The 21,599-nt window shown below is 47.8% G+C and overlaps 2 protein-coding genes across 3 annotated transcripts in view; both read right to left on the reverse strand.

Moving 5' to 3' along the window:
- ptprub (protein tyrosine phosphatase receptor type Ub) overlaps positions 1-12,574 on the reverse strand; it is a gene marked incomplete at its 5' end in the record, with an annotated part of 145,161 nt that extends 132,587 nt beyond the window's left edge. For both annotated transcript variants that reach the window (XM_080004954.1, XM_080004955.1), the window contains one exon: positions 12,505-12,574. In XM_080004954.1, the coding sequence (XP_079861080.1) occupies positions 12,505-12,574 (70 nt within the window). The remainder of the gene's footprint in view (positions 1-12,504) is intronic.
- A 2,883-nt stretch (positions 12,575-15,457) lies between these two features.
- Positions 15,458-20,720, reverse strand: LOC307234208 (glucocorticoid modulatory element-binding protein 1-like; the record flags this gene model as incomplete). Its single annotated transcript, XM_080005814.1, has 9 exons — positions 15,458-16,750; positions 16,875-16,991; positions 17,512-17,649; positions 17,764-17,931; positions 18,801-19,009; positions 19,514-19,617; positions 19,796-19,917; positions 20,124-20,182; positions 20,599-20,720. The coding sequence occupies 9 exons, from the start codon at positions 20,718-20,720 to the stop codon at positions 16,296-16,298; spliced, it is 1,494 nt and encodes a 497-aa protein (XP_079861940.1). The 3' UTR covers positions 15,458-16,295.
- Positions 20,721-21,599: the final 879 nt, after the last annotated feature.

Consider the following 21,599-nt stretch of genomic DNA (forward strand, 5'->3'; position numbering starts at 1 on the left):
ACAGTACATTTGCATGTAAACCACACACACACACACACACACACACACACACACACACACACACACCCCTCCCCGTAGCCTCCCAAAACGAACACCTTCACTTGCTTAATGAGTGCCTAGGGAGGTAGACACACGCCCGCACACGCACACACACACACACACACACACACACACACACACACACACACACACACACACACACACACACACACACACACACTGAAATATCTGCTTTAAGCTCCAGCTCCCCCTGCCCGGAACACTCAGCCCTTTCCCAGAAACAGCCGGCTGCACCGACACTCCCGAGCCCGAGTCCTGAGGCACCGGGAGGAGACAAGGGCAATGTCACCGCCGGCATGAGATTGCTGCCCTGAGAGAGCCAGAGCCTGAAGGAAAAGGGGAAAAAGGCAAAGATCCCGGAGTTTAAAGATCCTTTTTTGTGTGTCTGGTTCACCTCTGCTAGGCTGCCCCCCCACCCCCACCCCCGAGGGTCGCCCCCCTCTCCTGTGAAGTAGTTTCTTGTTAAAAAAAAAAGAAAAACTATGTCACACATCTGGAGATATACGGAGCTGAGATTATTCTGTAAATAATTGAAAAGGGGTTGTCATATTGTCATATAGGCGACACCCCGGTGGTAAAATATGTAGAGGGAAGTGACAGTGATAGTTTGGAGCCGCTGTATCAGCTCTGTATCTGGAATCCATCTGAAAAACCTCCCCTGCTGCCACAGTTACTGCTCGCCTTTTGTCAGAGATTTCTACTAAAACGCTGACAAAAAAAAGGAAAACGGTAACTGATGCCTGAGTCCGGGCAAGGATATTTATCAGATAAGGGGGGAAAAATCTTTTCGTCCAAGACCAGACAGTCAGGCGGAGAGGACGGAAGGATGGACAGCCCAATCTTAAATTCTTTAGCGGGGTCTCCTGGTTCACTGAACTGGACTGGGTGAAACTTCCATTCCATGGTCTCACCACTAAACGGTCCCGCTCCCCCCGGGGAGGAAACGAGTCAGCAGAGCAAGCAGAACCTCATCTGGGAGGTAAATCCCAAATAATTCCTCTGCCGTAACGACATTCTGAGCCACCTCATTCATCTCCTCCTCCTACTTCTCCTCCTCCTCCTCCTCCATAACCACCACTAAACCCAGGGCCAAGGTCCCCCATGGCGCATACAGTACCTTCCTCGAGTGTCTGGATTCTGTTTCGCTCTTTCCGCAACTCAAAGAAAAGGAGGAAGGGATTAAGGAGCGAAATCGTCTAGACAGAATTTTCCCCCTTTGTTTTGCTTCCAGTGCGGCCTGCAGTGAGTGGAGCGCGCCGATCCTGACAAACACATTCCTGTCTGCCGCGTGTTCTAGCAGCGCCGCCTCAGAGGTGACTGAGTTGGTGCTGTGCAGTCCCCTCTGATGGGATTAGGCCTAAAAGGCCGAACTGAGGAAAACAGCCCCCCTCCCTCCCTCCCTCTCCGCCCTCCCTCCCCTTCTCTCCCCCTGCTCAAAAAAAAAGGTCAAAACGCCACCAGTCATCTGTTGGGGCCGTGCAGTGCGTCTGGTCGTAACACCGGTATTTGTTTCTCCTGCACTTCAGCAGAGTACAACAGTGACCGTTTGCACCAAATGAGGGTTACGTTATGTAACCGCCGATGTAATACAACCTTTTTGCGTGTGGATGAACCCCCTCTGCAGGTCTTTATTGTTCCCGTTGGCCCGATTCCATGTCCTTTTCAAATGGCAAGGAGTGAGTTCACCCGTGGAGGTGGGAGGGATCCTCCGTGAATCGGGTTAGCTCCCACCGCATGCGGATCCGCGGCGGAAAAAAACCACCGCGCCGATGAGAGGAATAACTCTCTGTGCCTGAACGTCAAACAAGACGACTCCTGAAGCAGGAAAGGGGGCCTCCACCGAAAGGGGAAACCCTGCGGGTGTCGGGCATTCGGCTCTGCCTTGCAGCACGTTCCCGCAGTTAATGAGAACATTAATCACATTCAACCGAAATATCCTCAGAACAGCACATACATGTTTGCGTACACATATATGTGTGTGCGTGTGCGTGTGTGTGTGTGTGTGTGCGTACGTTTGTGAACGTTCACGCGTGCTTTGTATCAAAGGGCTGGCAGAAGGGAAACACTTTTGAACACTGCTAAAATACCTCAGGGGAAGAGCGCAGTGAAACATTACCATGTTCTAATTAGGTTGAGACTAATTATTAAAATGTGAAGGTGTGAGAATAGGAACCAAAGCTTTAAAAAAAAAAAAAAAAAAGGAAAAGCGAGTGCGATGCGATGCAGCGCACGTGAAAGGAAGCTTAGAGGCTGCAATCCTCAGCAAAGCCTCTTAGGTTGAGGAGCAGGAGATCTGGCCTTGGACCAGGCGCCCATTGTTGGTTGTCTTACTGTCACATGATAGCGGCAGTAAACAGGGTAATAGCCATATTAACTACCAATCTGTTGCTAATGCCCTTTCTCCCGTCCCCTCTGATCAGCCTACTTCCAGCCCTAATCCGGGTCTAAGCTGGTTCTTACCCGGCTGACCAGGTCGACAAAAGGCCAAGACGCGGGCCCGCTAGGAGGTCTCTCACCCACGTTGTACTATAGGGTGTGCTCCGTTTCAGCTTAGCGGCGTAATGTCTTTATGACCAGAGGAATATATTACATGTCGTTGATGCGATCAAAGTAGCAAACAAAAAGAAAACAAAGGCTATAATCCATAGGAGTTCAAAATGGCCAATGGAGCTCTGCAAGTGCTGACATTAAATCAGGTAGCGAAGTAATCAGGAATCCGCCTCCCTATACACCTACACACACACACACACACACACACACACACACACACACACACACACACACACACACACACACACAGGCAATGTTGATGATCCTCTGCCAGCCTTTCTGAATCCAGCTCTTTGTCAGCAGCGCTACGTGGGCACCCTGGGCATTCTGGCATATTTTATATCTCTTAACTAGCGCACTGCCCGTCAATCCCGCCGCCTAAATGGACATCAAAAATCCCCGCCCGGCGCCGAGGCTGATACGTCCGGGCCGCGGCGGCGCCCGCCCCAATCCACCCCCCTGAATCCCATGAGCAATCCCAGAGCAATCACCTGCACCTCTCTCCTCTTCTCCTCCCCCTCCTCCCATTCTCCCCTTCCCCTCCTCCTCCCCTCCTCCTCCCCTCTCTTCAGCTGGTGGGCGGAAGGAGGAACAAACACAGCCTTTGAGACTGTTTGATGAGACGTCTCCCCGGAACGCCAGGCAGCCGCCCAATCTCTGGGCCCTGGAGGTCCGCGCTGCTCTGACGGAGAGCAGAAGCCGGGACCAAACACCCCGAAAAATACCGCAAAATACCCAAATCTACAAAAAGCCCAGGTGCCACCTGGTCGGCTGTAAATAATGGTTCACAGCAGTGCCCGCGAGTTGTTTCGGTTTGTTTTTATGAGGCTTTACATTGAACTTGTTTACAAGCCTCCAAATTAAAAATCTCTATCGCTGATTGGGGAATAGCAGGTCACCTCCTGCTCAGCGTGGCTGCAGAGCTGACTCAGTGCGTCGTGTGTTGATACACTCTGGCTTCCAACCGCGAATCCGTTCCCCCGGGCCCAAGGCAACACTGCCACCTTGTCAACAAGGATTGAAATAATGCACGCGCCGTTTTCCCCGGCATCGGCCGCTCATGAGCGAGGCCGCAGAGCTTACGCCCGTGCGCGCTGCGACACGGGAAAAGAGGGACATTCCCTCAACTGTTGTGTGCTTGTTTCCCCCGGGGGGGGGGGGGGGGGGGGGGGGGTTTCAGGATGCGCTACACCACATGATCCCCTGAGCGATTGCAGAAACGGAGGCGTGTCAACGTCAAGAGGATTGTGATGGGAGGTCATGTAGGATAGAGGGGAGAGTTTCAAGAGTAAGAAGACAATAAGCCGCCAGTGACAGGCTGTGGCTGAGAAATCAATAGGCTCTGCTTTTGTTCTGTCTGACTTCAGCACCTGAATCAGAACAAAGCGGCCAAGGCCAGGGCTTCAGTTCCCCAACTCACTTTGCTGCCGTCACCGGACAAAAAGCTTTTCAACCGCACTGACAGTCAGAAAGTGGTATCATAGCAAACCGACGACAGGACATCCTGCCACGCACCGCCGTCTGAACTTACAGCTTTTAAAGCCGGGCCGGGCAAATATCACAATATCTTTGACCGAAAACCTTGATACTGATCACTTGAGGATATTTTGGCTATTGGTGCTGCCCTGAGATAGTTACACATTAGACAATCAATCATTAGTAATGCAGATATTATAATGGGACATTTCCTTACTGTAATGCAGCACCATACAGCATACATCCCATCACAATATTTGAATCATCCAAATCCCATATTTTGATTATTCTTTTATTATATCAATATATCCCCCAGCCCTAAATCAAAGTGCAAAGAGTACACTACAGGATGGTGACTTGGGATGTATTTCACAATAGTTTGTACGCTACTAATTTGCCGAGCTGGAGTGAAATTGTGAATGGAATATTATTGTTATGTTATTGTTGGATGAAGTGTCTTCACATCGGGTGCTGTTTACAGACATCGCCTGGTGACAGTGATTTACTGCCGGTTGGCACCTGGAAGCCCCTAGAAGCCTGGCTTAACCCCCCCCGACAGCAGCTGTCGCCGCTGAGCGACGCCCTCACACTGGAAGACGACACGAGACAACACGCCCGCGTCTCATAAACTCAGTTCCAGAGAAACGCGAGCGGTGAAAATAACGACGGAGATCTCCTTTTTTTTTTTTTTTTTTTCTCTCCTTTCTCAATTTTTAGTTTGGAGGAGGCAAATATTGCACTCCTGGAAGCTTACACGCAAGATGCCAGTAACACTGTGCTACACCCAATTACAGTCAGTTTCCCCCTGTTTGGGGGGGAAGTGCAAATTCATGGCAGGATCTGTGAGATACATCAATAAGATAAATGGTAGTGCAGGGAGATTCTAGGTGAGCATATTTCCTTACCCAAAGAGCCCGGACAGATGAGAATTACAGCCCCCTTTGAGATAGCAGGTATCATGGCAGAGATAAGGTGTGTTTTGACTTCCTGCAGAGCACACGGGTTTCATGTTTCATTGCATGTATCTCGAACAACAGGTCGGGACTCGACAGTGCGGCAGCTGCCGCGGCCGCGTTCCGCCGGACCTCGCCTGCTAACGTGTTGAGAGCAGGTAAGGAAGTGAGAACAGAACTCCGCCAGCGGGCTGAATATAAAACAGCAGAACGGAGCCTCCCCCTCCTCTCTTTCGCTCCACCTCCTCCGGGTGAGGGCGCGGAGCAGCCCTCGCAGCGTCGGTCTTGCAGACCCAGTTTTTGTATTCTGAAGCTCAGTCGAAAAACCGCCGCTGCGCCGGTCCCGGCCCGCCCCCTTTTTTTCATTCAAGGTTGAACCATTGGGGTGCGAGTTTGGAGTCTCGACACCAGGCTTTCCTGCACTTCAAGCGTCACTTATCAAAATAGGACGCATATACGTGCGCTCGCGTGGCCCGACTTTAAACGCTCCCGTCCTTTTACACCTGTCCCTCAGCGGTGCTTTCCCTCAAACGCCGCGGTGCACGCTCCCCGTCTATCTGTAACGCGCGCAGCCTCTTATGGAAATGAATCTGTCGAGCGCGCCCTTTGATGTTTGAAGGGATTTCTACTTTTCTCTGAACCTTGCCGTACTTTACCCGCTACAATACTGGCAGCGTTCCACTTCCCCTCCCGCACACACCGTCGGCAGCCAGAGAGGGGTTCAGTGCCAGCGGCGCCCGGATGGTTGATTCCCAGCCCTACATCAAAGCGGAGGGTCACACAAACTGGACGCCACTTGATGGAAGCCAACGCAAACAGAGCGGGCGCCGGCGATCGATATCGCACCGCTGTCACCTGGCCGAGGGCACGGGGGGGCGGACGCGTCTCTCCGGCTCTGCTACGGAGTGGAGAGGGGTGGCCGGGGGTCGAGGATGTGACCCCGCAAAAAGCCACAGCCGACCACAGAATCGTCCTGCACGACCAGAAAATAATAAATAATAAATAATAAATAAACACGCCTGATTTCCCCCTGCCCACCACCCACTGTGGTTTTCTGGTTACCACCTTGATGACATACATTGCTCTCAAAAACACAACATGAATACATTACATCCAACACAGGCCGCCAAAAGCATTATATAGAATGCGCTCGCCCATTTACATATGCAATGGTAAAAAAAACACTATTTAATTTGAATGAATAATAATTTTAGGAATATTATGCAGAGTAAGCCCACTGATGAGACCCATTCTCCTTTAAGGCGACCAATCTCTAACAAAGGGAAAATTTGCATAGCTAAAGTGTTGTCACAATAATTCCTGTGTCTCCCTGTCTCCCTGGCCACTTAACTCTTTTCTAAAGACAAAAATTAGGTTTTGTTTTTTTCGGCCCCCCATTATAGACAAGGCCTTGATTCCTGCCCCCTTAATAACGCACTTAAAATCAGAGAGAGACCTTGGTGGGATAATACATGCCAGATCTAATTACACCTGTGTCCGCCCGGCTCTCTCTCCCAGGGAAGTGGTTCCTTTAAGAGATTTTTATTTTTTATTTTTCTCTTTTCCTGAGCTCAGAGTACAGGCTGAAAGAGACAGAGAGAGAGAGAGAGAGAGAAGAAGAGTAGGCCTGGGGCTGAATGACAGAGACATATAACAGACATGGCCATCACCCTGGTTGGAGGGCGCTGCCCTCACTACGCCTCCAGAGGAAGCTCACCTGCTCTTTGTAGCATCTGAAAACACGGATTCGGCTCGACACCCGACCTTCCGAAGGAGCAAACAATTGTCATTATTAAAAAAAAAAAAGAAAGAGGGGAAAAAACTACGCATTCTTAAGTATATAGGACCAACACCAGTGATAAGTGAACAACAGAGCTTGGTAAACATCCACACAGCATGAAATGGAAGGTTTTTACTTTCTGATTTCTCAGTCTGGGCTGATATTCTCGAACTGAACTGAGCAAGGGTTGGCTTTTTTTTTTTTTTTTTTAAGGCTAACGCACTGAAATGAGACACGGGGAAGCGGCACAAGACGAAGAAGCGGAAGCAGAAGCAGCAGCAGCAGCAGCAGCAGCAGCAGCAGCAGCAGCAGCAGACGCTCAAGAAGCGGAAGCAGAAGCTGAAGCTGAAGCTGAAGCAGCAGCAGCAGCAGCAGCAGCTACAGCAGCAGCAGCAGCAGCAGCAGCAGCAGCAGCAGCAGCTACAGCAGCAGCAGCAGCAGCAGCAGCAGCAGCAGCAGCAGCAGCAGCAGCAGCAGCAGCAGCAGCAGCAGCCGCCCCCGTCAGCCAGACATGTGCTCACAGTGACAGCGGGCGCAAATCACGGCCCTTGGCGTCGCGCGAGGGAAACGTTAAACACACGGATGGATACGTTTCATTTTCCGGGTCTGGAAGATGAGTGAACCAATTGGGGGAGGGAGGGAGGGGTGAGGAGGGGGTTGCTGGCTTTCCTCCATGTCTCCCCTCGGCTGCCATAGATCAGCACAGGGGGCAGACAGGCCGCCGTGTGGATCGCACTCCCTCCTGCTCGCGAGCGCGACGCTCCATCACGCAGAGCCGCTGAGGGGCAAAATGGACGGCGCCCATGAGCAAACGCGGTCCAGCTGCAGCCTCGGCTGGAAAGCAAAGCCAAGCAAAACAGGGAGGCGCCCTCCCTTTTCGATCTCCTTTTATTTCTCTCAGTCTGCCTCCCTTTTTTTCGTCTGCTTGTCTTCTCAAGAAATCAACAGAGATACAAGTCAACTTATATTTCACTGGAACCCACAGATAGCGGCCGACTGACTTTGCAGTAAATTATATATACATACTCTACATATATACAATATATACTGAACAAGCATGTAAAGATATACATACATATATACATACATATAAATATATGCTTCGTCACTCCTTAGTTCACATTCCTTGCATATGGACGATTTCTTTTCCATTTTTGATCCAGGCATTATCTCCCTTAAAATTGAAATAAGAGAAAGGCTTCGGGGCCTTAACTATAGGCGACAGTGGGAAATGAGATTTGTGACACGGGATAATTGGCCCAGATTACGGCGCTCAGTCGATGGCGTCCCGCGCTAAGTGGGGGGGACAGATGGCGAGCGAATACCTAACCTGGCGCCGTCGGACGGAATGGGGAGGGGGGGGGTAAGAGTGGCAAGTTGAGCTCTATCGCGTCACCGAAATCAGAGAATCGCTCCCGAAAAAAAAAGCGGAGGCGCCTGCAGTGGTTTTTTTTTTTCCTTTCTTCTCGCTTTTAAATCACCTACAGCGGGGGTCTTGAGCCTTTTTCAGCCCAAGGACCCCCTCAGTGGATAGAGAAACAGCAGGGACCCCCCAGATTTTTTTGGTTCCATTTTAGGAATCTGTGAGATGACGTCACAAAACAATGTACACGTTGTTAATTATTTAGTTTGTTAACTGGGGCGTTGCGAGCCTCGCCATCTGCGCCATTACCTTCCCATCAGCCAATAATAGCGAGGCTGTGAATCTGATTTGATTCCGACTGATCCCCTGCCACCGTCTTCTTAGCTGCTCGCGTCAGTTATTAGCAGAGGTGGCGTCGGGAGGCATGGAGGTGGATTCACGCTGTTCTCTCACGATGCTTTCAAAACCCCCTTTTCTTCCTCCCGTTCATTGTGTTGAGACCGTATCTTAACCTTGGCGGCACCTTAACCTCTTAACCTGAGACACGGCACACTATACAATTAGCCCACTGGGCTCTTCAGCCTCTGAAATTTGAGCGTTTGTGTGCGTGTGTTCCTTTTCTTCATTATTTCACATCAGACATTGTTGTTTAAATTGTTTCAGATGAAGGGAGTTTGATTGCATTGATTGCCAAGGAACCTTCGTCGCCGCGTGGCAGGTTGAGCTCTATCGCGTCACTGAAATCAGAGAATCGCTCCCGGAAAAAAAGCAGGGGCCCCGTCGAACCTGCGATCACGTTTTTCCTTTCTTCTCGCTTTCAAATCACCTACAGCGGGGGTCTTGAACCTTTTTCAGCCCAAGGACCCCCTCAGTGTATAAAGAAACAGCAGGGACCCCCCAGATTTTTTTGGTTCCATTTAAAGCCAGGCATACAATAAGATATTTATAACGCCTTAGTAACCCATATACTCAGTTATGATCCTTAGAGTTCCTGCGTGTTTGTATTTTAGATTCAGATTTCCGTCCGCTTCCCTTGTATGAAACGTAAACAAAACTCAGAGACGCTGCCAGCACGGCACAAGTTCGATTCCGTCCTGTGCCGCAGACGGCCTGCACCTTTTATTCCCACTCTTCTATTCCATTTTATTTCTCTTTGACTCGCAGCCGGGGCTGTGTGGAAATTCTTCATTTCAATTTCAGAGGCTGAAGAGCCCACTGGGGTGATTCTATAGTGTGCCTTGTCTCAAATGCCGTTCCCGCCAAGGTTAAGATACGGTCTCAACACAATAAAGGGGAGGAAGAAAAGGGGGTTTTGAAAGCATCGTGAGAGAACAGCGTGAATCCACCTCCATGCCTCCCGACACCACCCCTGCTAATAACTGACGCGAGCAGCTAAAAAGACGGTGGCAGGGGATCAGTAGGAATCAAATCAGATTCACAGCCTCGCTATTATTGGCTAATGGGAAGGTAATGGCGCAGATGGCGAGGCTCGCAACGCCCCAGTTAACAAACTAAATAATCAACAACGTGTACATTTTTTTGTGACATTATCTCACTGATTCTTACTGGAGCGTTGCTGTTCCATTGAGCTCTTTTAATTACCTGGGAGATGATTAGACCCCCCCCCGCCTCCTTTGTCTCAGCCTCCCAATGATCTGCTCCACTCATCTTTGGACAATACACCTTCACTTGGCACGCATTTAACATGGATTTGTTTTGTTCTTTCTTTTCAGTGATTTTTTTTTTTCATCCTCTTACTTGGCACAGATCTGGATCTTGAAATCATCATCATCAAGGAAGGACCTTGGTTCGCAGTCACTAGGATTATGAGGCACTAAAAGACCACGCACATCCAATAGGTCAAAGGGCAGAAATGATGACAAATATGACCGAAGAAAAAAAAAAAAAGGCTCCTCCGTGTGATTGCTGTTATTCGGCGCTGGATAATAAGCCTTCAACACGATCCCAGCATGATGAAGGGCTGAGTCCATTTCCATCCTTCCTTTTGTAACAACCCACAATATTTTGGTGAAATCACACCAAATCGGTGTAATTTCCAATCAGTATATGAATAGATTAATGGTGGGTGTAGTTATTAGCGTGAGTGGAAAAACCTCAAAATGATCTGGATGTGACTGGTAAGGTATCTGTCCGCCTCTAGTGCATGTGTTTGTTTTATATATATATATATATATATATACAGTAAAACCAAGAGAGAGAAATAAACAAAGACACCGAGATAGATAGAAGGACAATCACTGCACAATTTGTTGGGCATATAATGTCAGACAAAAGGAAAATCAATCCAATCTAGCTCGCAAAAAAAACACTGCATCTCGTCAATAAAATTGGTCCAAAATACGAGAAAAGTTATTTCGGTTCTTCGGGTTTGTGTGGGGTTTTTTTTTTTTCCGAAACAGCGACGAAGATTCCTTGGCAATCAATGCAATCTCACTCCCTTTATCTGAAACAATTTGAACAACAATGTCTAATGTGAAATAACCTTGGAATAATGAAGAAAATGAACACACGCGCACAAACGCTCAAATTACTACATTTCAATCATTTCACCAAGGAATAACCATGGCATTTACACATTTCAAAAACAGCTTTTCATGCCCCCTCCCCCCAGACAACACAGACACACACACACACACACACGCACACACACACACAATCTCAACCGTGAGCGGAGCCATCATTCCACGGTGCCCCAAAGATATATAACATATCAATCAGGTGGATGAGGGCATTTAAATAGATGGTTCGGAATCAATAATGAATGGGTGCCAATGAGGCAGCAGCCAGACGTCATAACCTTGACTTAGATGTTTGTCACTATAATGGATTATTTATCTGGTGTCTGGGGAGACCAGATGGGGATGATGTCGACAAAAAAATGCCAATTTGATAACATGTAAATTATGATTATATAGATAGATGCATGGATGGATGGATGGATGGCCACATTGATAGACACACGGACAGACAGACAGACAGACAGATAGATAGATAGATAGATAGATAGATAGATAGATAGATAGATAGATAGATAGATAGATAGATAGATAGATAGATAGATAGATAGATAAACAGACAGACAGACAGACAGACAGACAGATAGATAGATAGATAGATAGATAGATGGATAGATAGATAGATAGATAGATAGATGGATAAACAGACAGGCAGATAGACAGACAGGCAGACAGACAGACAGACAGACAGACACAGACAGACAGACAGATAGGCAGACAGACAGACAGATAGATATACATTTACTCTGCATTCACTTAATACAATGTTTTGGAGTTGAATGAAGTTGTGTTAAACTTTGTCTTAAAGACGTGTTTTTCATAAACTGACCCTTCAAAAACAATGGTCCATCAGATTCAGCAGAGGAAAGAGGGATAAAGCAGAGGAGAGGAGGGGAGGAGGAGATGAGGAGAGGAGGAGAGGAGGAGAGGAGAGAAGGCTGAGGAGGAGAGGAGAGGGGGAGAGGAGAGAAGGAGAGGAGGAGAGGAGGAGAGGGGGAGATGAGGAGGAAAGGAGGAGAGGAGAGGAGGAGATGAGGAGAGGAGGAGAGGAGGAGAGGAAAGGAGGAGATGAGGAGAGGAGAGAAGGCTGAGGAGGAGAGGAGAGGGGGAGAGGAGAGAAGGAGAGGAGGAGAGGAGGAGAGGGGGAGATGAGGAGGAAAGGAGGAGAGGAGAGGAGGAGATGAGGAGAGGAGGAGAGGAGGAGAGGAAAGGAGGAGATGAGGAGAGGAGAGAAGGCTGAGGAGGAGAGGAGAGGGGGAGAGGAGAGAAGGAGAGGAGGAGAGGGGGAGATGGGGAGGAAAGGAGGAGAGGAGAGGAGGAGATGAGGAGAGGAGGAGAGGAGAGGAGAGGAGAGGAGAGGAGGAGGATAGGGGGAGACGAAGAGGATGAGAGGAGGAGACGAGGAGGAGAAAAGGAGGAGAGGAGAGGAGGAGAAGAGGAGGGGGGGGAAGAGTAGGAGAGGAGAGGGGTGGAGAGGAGGGGAGGAGGGGAAGGAGTGGAGGAGGAGAGTAGGAGAGGAGGAGAAGAGGAGGAGAAAGGAGCGGAAAGGAAAGGAAAGGAGGAGAGGAGATGAGGAGGAGATGGGGAGGAGAGGAAAGGAAAAGGGGGAAAGGAGGAGCACAGGAGACGGTACTTTCCCCGGTAGCGGAATTCCCAGTCGCCGGAAAACAAAGTTGGCGGTCATTACAAGTTGCCCCGTGGTTGTACGTGTCCGCGCCGGGCGGACAGACACCGGCGCTGGGGCCTCCTCCTCCAAACTTCCCGCCCGGTTCGAGCCCTTCTTACCTGTTGGCCCCTCGATGCCGTCCGCGTAGATCTGCGCGGTGAGGATCAGCAGGAAGGCGCAGGTGTTCATGGTGCTCTCCGACTTTTATTCCACTTCGCGTGTGCACGGGGGACCATGTCGGTCACTTCGCGAGGTCCGGCGCGCAAGTTCGCAGAGGCGTCCGTCCCCGAAAAGCTCCCGGAGAAGAGTTGAGGCTCCGGGGGAGCGGAGCTGCTGCTGCTGCTGCCGCCGCCGCCGCCGCCGCCTGACGTCAGGGTAAACAGTCCCTTTACCCGGCAGCCGCCGAGACGCCAGGCTGCGGGCGCCCCCAAGCGGCTGCGGCGGGCAACTGCACCCCGCCACCCATTGTGCGTGCGTGTGTGTGTGTGTGTGTGTGTGTGTGTGTGTGTGTGTGTGTGTGTGTGTGTGTGCGCGTGCGGGGGCGCGTGCGCGTGTGATGGCACGTTGACAATCTCTCAATTGATTTATGTTTTTGTTTTGCATGTTTGTGGTACATTTTCAGGCTCATCGCCATTTATTTTTTTTATCTATTTCAATTGCATGTTTATTATTTGACGTTGACATTGTTGTGTGTTTATTATCTGCAGTGCTTCGCTGTGTCTTGTTTGGATGATCGCTTGGCAACAGGCCGCAACATCTACTGTCACAACACTGAGGGACGGATCGCACATGGACAAGGAATGTTGCTCAGATCGACAAGTAACTTTCTGCAACATTAAGGACCACATTCACCAAGAGGATCTTTCTCCGGGTTCCATGTGGCTCCTATGTGGTTTTATGTGGCTCCTATGTGGTTTTATGTGGCTCCTATGTGGTTTTATGTGGCTCCCATGTGGTTTTATGTGGCTCCTATGTGGTTTTATGTGGCTCCTATGTGGCTCCTATGTGGTTTTATGTGGCTCCTATGTGGTTTTATGTGTCTCCTATGTGGTTTTATGTGGTTCCCATGTGGTTCCTATGTGGTTTTATATGGTTCATATGTGGTTCCTATATGGATTTTATGTGGTTCATATGTAGTTTTTTGTGGTTCCTATGTGGTTTTATAAGGTTCCTATGTGGTTTTATGTAGTCCCTATGTTGTTCCTATGTGGTGTCATGTGGTTCCTATGTGGTTTTATGAGGCTCATTTGTGGTTTTATGAGGCTCATATGTGGTTTTATGTGGTTCCTGTTTGGTTTTATGTGGTTCCTAGGTGGTGGCCATGTAGTTTCTGTTTTTTATGTGGTTCCTACATGGTTTTATGTGGTTATGTGGTTTTTATGTGGTTTTATGTGGCTCCTATGTGGTTCCTATGTAGTTTTATGTGGTTCCCACATGGTTTTATGTGGTTCCCACGTGGTTTTAAGTGGTTTCTAGTTGTTTTATTAGGCTCCAATGTGGTTTTATTTGGTTTCTACGTGGTATCTTTGTGGTTTTAATGTGGTTCCTATGTGATTCATATGTTGTTTTATGTGGTTCCTATGTAGTTTTATGTGGTTCCCATGTGGTTTTATGTGGTTCCCATGTGGTTTGATGTGGTTTCTATGTGGCTCCAATGTGGTTTTATTTGGTTTCTATGTGGCATGTTTGTGGTTTTAATGTGGTTCCTATGTGGTTCATATGTAGTTTTATGTAGTTTCTGTTTGGTTTTATGTGACTCCAATGTGGTTTCTATGTGGTTTCTATGTGGTTCCTACATGGTTTTATATGGCCCCTATGTTGTTTTATACAGTGGCAGTTTGATCTGACAAAGATTCAACATCACAAGCTGTTCAGTCGGTTGCATAACCGTGATACATAACTTGTCTGTCCTGTTTGTCCTGGCAATATCAACAGGTTTCAAAGTTAAATTCCACATCTTGCAAATATGGTGGTTCTGCGGCAATGCTGCGGGCCTACAAGCAGGATGCAGCACACCTAACAGCTAGCCCCAAAACACATGTTGTGCGGCATTAATTGCGATGGCTCCATAAGACACAATTTAATCAAGATACCATTATGCAAGCTGTTCATCACTCATTTTGTATTCCTGTGTGGGCTGTTGAGGCTACAGATTGAATTAAAGGTGGGTCGGGGATGGAACGCACACCCCCGCAGTGAGACGTCCAAGGCCTCCCAGACGCCTGCCTCCAAGTCTCTAATGTCGTTAGGCCTCCGTGGCAGATGAACGATGGATTGCTCGGCAAATTATTTAATTTGACCAACGGAGGAAAACATGTCAAACTAACACCTGTAATCACAGCCGCCTGATCGATGGCGCACCTTTGTGCCGTGATATTCACTACGCATGTACATGCGGCGGCAATTGACTTAAATTGAAGTGCCATTTGATGGTAAAACAATTGAACCAGGTAATCACTTAATTTCGCAGAGAGGTGACAGGGCATTACACCACGTTGCTCAAATACTGCAGCGGGACAGGTGGTGACGGTGTTTACCGCGGCTGAACCGTGGCTGTGGGAAGCCATTGTTCCCATTAATAGCGCCACAGCTGCTTGGCACGGCGTCTTACAAATACAAGAGACACCAGGACAACAGGAATATAACATGTGTAAACAAAAATGGATTGGCTGTACAACATTAATATTTTCCTTCTGACATCAGATCTACAGCTTTGATCCATTCTATACTATATCAACCAATAAAATAATATATACTATGCCTTGAGCATTCAACTTCCTTAATTTCTTCTTCCACCCAAGTTACTTTCTGTCTGCACTTTGGCCTAATAACTTACAGTATATACAATATATACGTCTATTAGCTATAAGCTATATATATATATATATATATATGTATGTATGTATATAAATAAAAAAAATTATATATATATATACAATTTTAAAATGTTACAATTCAATCTTCAAAGGTTTCATTTAACTGTTTATTTTTTCGAGAACAAATCAGAACTAGAACAAATTTCTCAGTGGTATAACAAGAAAATAACTTCTTCTCTCTACTAACTTCTCTCTAAGGGTTTCATCCTGAGAACAAGAGACGATAAGAAGACGTGATAAGAGCAAGAGACGTGATGAGAGCAGGTGTCCCTCTACGTTTTCCTGTTTAAAACAACAGCACATTTTCAGCCGGCGCTGTATCGGCGCCGTTTATTTCAAACGGTGAACAGCAAAACCAAAACTAAAGCATAAAAACCTATAGCAGTGACTGCAGCATCAGCCATAAAAGTCCTGTCGTATAATTCCTGCAATATACTTCCAATAATTCAGATCAACTTAAACACAGCACTGTTTGACATTATAAATATTTGAATCGACAACAAGTATACGAAAAATAAATACAAAACCCTCAGGGAGATTCTTTGCAGACGCTCAATCTACAGCACAGACCTTCAACGACACCTACGATAGTGAACAATACATCCAATGTTTAATTTGCGGAGACCTAAAACTGAGGTAAATTTAGAAAAAAATAAATAAAAAATCGTACTAGGGATATCAACTGTATGTACAACGGTAAAGTAAAAACGAGCCACGCACTATTTATTTTTTTTAAATGATATAAAACATATCTAAGAATAGGTTGTTTTTTGTTTTTTACTGCATGCCGTCTTTGCCTCTCACTGCTGTAACTTAAACTGATGAAGCAGGGACAAATCTGTGACATCATCTCCCCAAAAGTAGCCAAAAACTGTATTCTTTGATTGTACCAACTCTCAAGAAAATATAATATCGATTAAATATAATATATAATATATAATATATATAACAAGGATTTTGTTTTGCCTTGTAGCGATTGTCTTTGCCCCATCGATTCCCGCTATTACGGTAAAAGCAGCGTCAGCTCTCTTGGGTCACTTTGTTTTGCATTTCTTTGACGTCCTTTTTATCGCCGTGACCCGCTCTGTGCCGTGTAATTTCTCGGACTCCCCCGGCTCCACGTGGAAGTTTTCAGAATCCCTCTCCTCCTCTTCCTCCTCCTGCTCCTCCTTTCGTCTTCCCCGTCTGCTGTGGACCCTCTCCAGGACACGGTTCCCCCCGTTGCCCTGCGTGGAAGCCACCCTGCCTGCTCTGTGTATCACCCCGGGGCTGTGTGCGGGACAGGCGGAGGGCTGAGGGCCACCGGTGACACGAGCGAGGGATGACGGAGGAGTTCCAGTGCCGGCGAGGGCCTGGCCGATGGAGGTGGTGGTGGTGGTGGTGAGAGGGGGCAGGAGGTTTTGGCGCAGGGCTCGGCCTCGCGGGTGCTTTTCCTGGAGGACACTTCCGTCCGAACCCCCCTTCCTCTGGACCTTTTTCTTATCGGCTGCTAAGTTAAAATAAAAGAAAAGAGAAAAGAGTCTATTGAATTGGTGTGATGTCATGTGTGATGAAAAACACCCCCAAGTCTCCCAAATGATATTTCGTGGCGTAGCCGACAGAACTCCCCTCACCACAGAGTGTGCTCCATGCTTGGTTCTCCTCGGTGTGACTGCGTCTCAGCTCCAGCGCTCGCTTCACAGAGTCCAGCAGACCCAGCATCTCACACAGAGAGTTGAGCAACACGGCATCTAATGAAATCATTATTAAATAATTATTACATACCAGTTAGTACAAAGTAATACCCTTTATAGCCATATTCTATATATTTGTATATATCTGACTATTTCTGTTTTGTAGTTTTATTTTTTTGGGCTATTTGTATTTAACAATTTTTACATTTTATTTTTACTTTATTTTTTATTCGATTTTAGTTTATTATTACTTTTATTCTCCATTTTTTCAGAACATTAAGCTTTTTTTCATGCTATTCATCAGTAGTGAATCACACCGTATAGCTCACCATGACAAATTCCTAAAATATGTCAATGTGCCTGGCGGAAAATAAACAGATTCTGATTTATGATGAGATAATAACACAGCCACGCCAAGACATCCACATTAGATGGAAAATGCTTTATCCTCTAGAGGTTCTCTGTAACATTCCGACAGAGACGGTGCAGAATTTCCTGGAGCTGTGGATCCTACACATCAAATCCTCAACTTGGGTTTCATGTTTTCACTGCCTGGTCTCGGCTCGGGGGTCTCCACCTGTTTCCCGCAGTTCGGCCGTCTCACTGCGGACCTCCACCCCTCGCAGCGCGCCCATGAGTCCGGTCTGAATGCCGGACAGCACTTCTCCCATGAGTCCGATGTCGGCCACGCCCTTCCACATGCTCAGAGCACCATCTGGAAGGAGTTAATTGGGCACGTCACTGTTTACATGTATGTGTGTGTGTGTGTGTGTGTGTGTGTGTGTTAAAACTGTATCCCATTGCTAGTGCTACCCTTCCCTGTACCGACCAGGCAACATGTCCGCCCTCTTCCTTTTGTTGACGTGTCCGTTGGCTGTCGTGGGAGGACCGAGGGGAGCTGCTCCAGGACTCAACTCGGCCGCCACGGTGAACTCCTGCTCCGGGGTCTGTTCTGGTTCCCCTCCGTCATCACGCTCAGTGTCTTCCGGAAGAAAATCTACAACACAATACACACATTTAACCTCAACATCTCACATCATAAGTGAATTAAAATTGATCCGCGTGAGGGATTATCTGTGTTAAGGACGACCAAACGCATCAACAATTTGGGAATGCTCGTTTTTAAGTGAGTGAGGGTGCGGGAGATACTGCCAAGGTGAAACATTTGTATTTTCTTATCTCTGGGATTTCATCTTGTCTCTGTGCAGATGCTGCTCAGGGAGGGAGCAGGAGCGGCGTTTAAGAGGCCTGACCGTTGGGGACAGCAGGTCACTAAAGAGTCTAAAATGCGGTTCATCTCCCAAGAGTAAGTCACTCGACATTCGAGGGACGGCTTTACGCCGGATCCGTAATCGCATCCCACAGCGACAACTATTTTACATATTTGATTCACTGCTCTAATAAAAACGTTCCACATTCTGCCCCTCCCTGCCCCCCGTGCAACCAGGGCTACTGGTTCTGGATGAAGCAAAGCTAACTTATCATTGTAAAAGTTGTATAGTTACTGCAAAATGGTAGCATTGGCATTGCAATGAGGATAGAGAGACAGAAAGACAGACAGACAGACAGACAGATAGAGAGATAGACCGATAGACAGATAGACAGACAGACAGACAGACAGACAGACAGACAGACAGACAGACAGACAGACAGACAGAAGTCCTACACACTTTCTACATCAACGTGGCTGTTTGCTGGACTATTCATTTGTAATAAGGTCTTTTGCATTCAACGCAAAAGATCTTCATTAATTCTAAAAGTGTTTTGTGATGAATCATCTCAGTAGTGTAAAAGAGAACACTAATCCATGCACCTCTTCAACAAATGTCTACAAAAAAAACCCTCTAATTGGCAGTAGGGAGGGACCTGGCAGGGGGAGAAGCTGTGCTCCCATAGCGTCTGCAGCCAGCGATGGGGGCGTTGGTGGTGGTGGTGGCGGCGGCGGCGGCGGCACCGCGCTTCCTGGAGAGAGACGTACGCTGCTGTTCAGCCCGTCAAATTTAGTGCTGCGGCAGGTGTTGGTGCACACCGTGTCATGCTGGTAAAAGTCTATCTGTCCAGAGTCCATCATTTTCCTGCAATAAAAGGGCAGAGTTACTGCGCAAGGCCGGAGAAGAACATGGAAAGCATCCAAGGAACACTCTCACCGGCTCCCATAATATATTTTCGAGAAGTTTGCAGCGATTTGACTCAAAGAGGTGCAAGGTGGAAGAACCACGGGCGGAATGACTTGGAGAACAAGCGCCGACACGACGCCGGTGACAGAACGCATCGCTCAGCAGCTTGCCGGCGCGCGGCGGGATTCTACTGCCGCAGCGGTCGCCCGCTTACCGACTCGCTCTGGAATGCGGCGGCAAGCCCCAACGCAGACACGGCCCCAGAGCAAGAGCAAATTAAAATCGGCGAGATGCGGCGTCGACTGTGAGGGAAGGGATTTATAAAGCCTTTATAAATTCCATACCCCCTCCCTCGGATCCTGAGCCGCCCCTTCACCTCACCCTTATTGAGAGTTATGTTGCCGCGGCTGCTCCCCGTCTGCCGCGGCAAGCAGAGCGTTTCGGCGCCCGGCAGCATAGTACCTGAGCATGACGCCTCCCAGTCGGATGGCTCTCTTCCAGTCCTTGAGGGTGGCCTTGCCTGCCAGGTGCACAAACTGCTTCGGGCTGATGAGCTGCTCGTTGAACTATCGGGGACGAGAGACCACGCGACGTCAGCAAATGCCGTGCGTCTTGTTTGCAAAATCACCGTCGGTTAAATCAGCAAAAAAATGTTATCGGCCGCGCCAACTCACTCAGAAGAGATGTCCTCTATACATTCAAATAATAAATAGCTTATCATTTGACGCGCGTTGCGGGGCCTACCTTGACACACCTGACGTTAATACCGGGGCACACAAACTTCTTAAACAGCAGGACTGCTCTGCTGTCGCCACAGGTGATCGGGTAGCCATATTCAACTTCCACTCCTTCTGCTTGGCTTTCATCTGTGCCAAAAGGGAGAGAAATCACACGGCGGTAACACAATGCTGGTATTGTGTGCGTGTGAAACCCCAAAAAAGAGGGAAACCCAGCTTAACCTGTTCACCGTGGGTGTAGGTGCTGTGTCGATGCCTCGGGCTTTTAACATTTATTTGTGATCTCGGATGAAAAGATTAAAATTAATAAGTCATGAGTCTCGTTGGGTCCTTACCGTGGTGTGTCTCTATTGCCAGCACTGTGGTGCCCATGTCTGCAGTTTCCTCATTTGCCCTGTAGAGGGCGATATAATCCTCCATGTTACACACTAGATGTCACAGCCTCCTGAAAAAGCTCCAAACATCAGTGTGTAGCCGCTAAAATTCAAACCTTTATGATGGTAAAGTACATTTTGAAGTATTTGAGCAGAACATCAACTGAATTTTAACATAACAGCGTAGAAAATATTCAAAGATAAGTATTGATAATTGTATTATAAAAAAAAAAAAATCACTCCCGGTTCAGAATACAAAATAAATAAATAGAATTATGTATACATATCATTGTGGTGTAAATACTGTATCTCATTTCTTTTTCACATATTTTTTTTTTAATTCCACTGTCTCGCCAACTTCTGCTGCTGTAACACCTGAATTACCCCCGCACACTGGGGAGGAACAAAGTCTTATCTTTATATTTATCCACATTACCCGGGCAGGAGGGGCTGCAGGTGCAGGATGACTTGGGTTCCGTGGCGCTCGGCCGGCTCCCTCTCTTCCTCCTTCACCATCACCACATTCCCTGAAGACGCAGTGACCTCAGCAGCCTCCATCTCCCTCCCTGCGCATAGCTGCATGCATCCCCGTGCACACGTTGACATCAGCGGCTTACACAAATCACACATTGATAGCTTTTGAAAGCAAACCAAGGCGACGGAGGCTCGCAGGAGAGGACTGGGGAGTCCCCGTGCGATGGACTCCCCAGTCCTCTTCAAAGGGAGGAATGAAAATCCACAATGAAAACGCCGCACCATTTTTAAATCTCCAGAAAAAAAGGACTTTATGCTCCGTGAAGTGAAACGAAGTGAGGATGAATGCATCAGGCTCTGGGTGTTATCCAAACTGCTGCTATGGATTATTTTTAAAAGCATTTTCAAACACAGGTGGACACATCGCACACACGCAGGCATGCGCGCGCACACAACACCAGCATCTGTCCGGAACACCCCTCCCCGACATCCCCCTGATGACGTCCTCCTTTCCTCTCCTTTACCGCTATTGCTATCACAGGGAGAGGCCACGCGCTGTAGATGTTCCACTTTTCGTGAATTAATTCAGTACGTCCTGTCAACACACGCCTGAAGTTTCTATGTTTACATTTTTTTTTTCAAGTACATGTTGTCTTTTTTGCTACGTTTATTTGTCGCACACGTGGTGATTCTCCCTCCTTGGAGAAGTAACGATGATTAGTTGATACGATTAGTTGATCTCGTATGGCATCTCGTACCTATGACACGAATGCTGTGCTTTTGCCACCCCCCAGGTTGTCCAAAGGAGGGAGTTATTGCAAGCGGCTCTTGATGATCAATATATGTAATTTATAAAGTGATTGTAGGTATCATTTATTCCCTACATTTAAATAGGACTAAATATAGAGGGAAAAATACATGATTGGGTCTTTCTTTGTTCTATTTGAATGGCAATATGATAAT

This window comes from Zeus faber (assembly GCF_960531495.2).
Source record: "Zeus faber genome assembly, chromosome: 8".
NCBI classification, from domain to species: domain Eukaryota; kingdom Metazoa; phylum Chordata; class Actinopteri; order Zeiformes; family Zeidae; genus Zeus; species Zeus faber.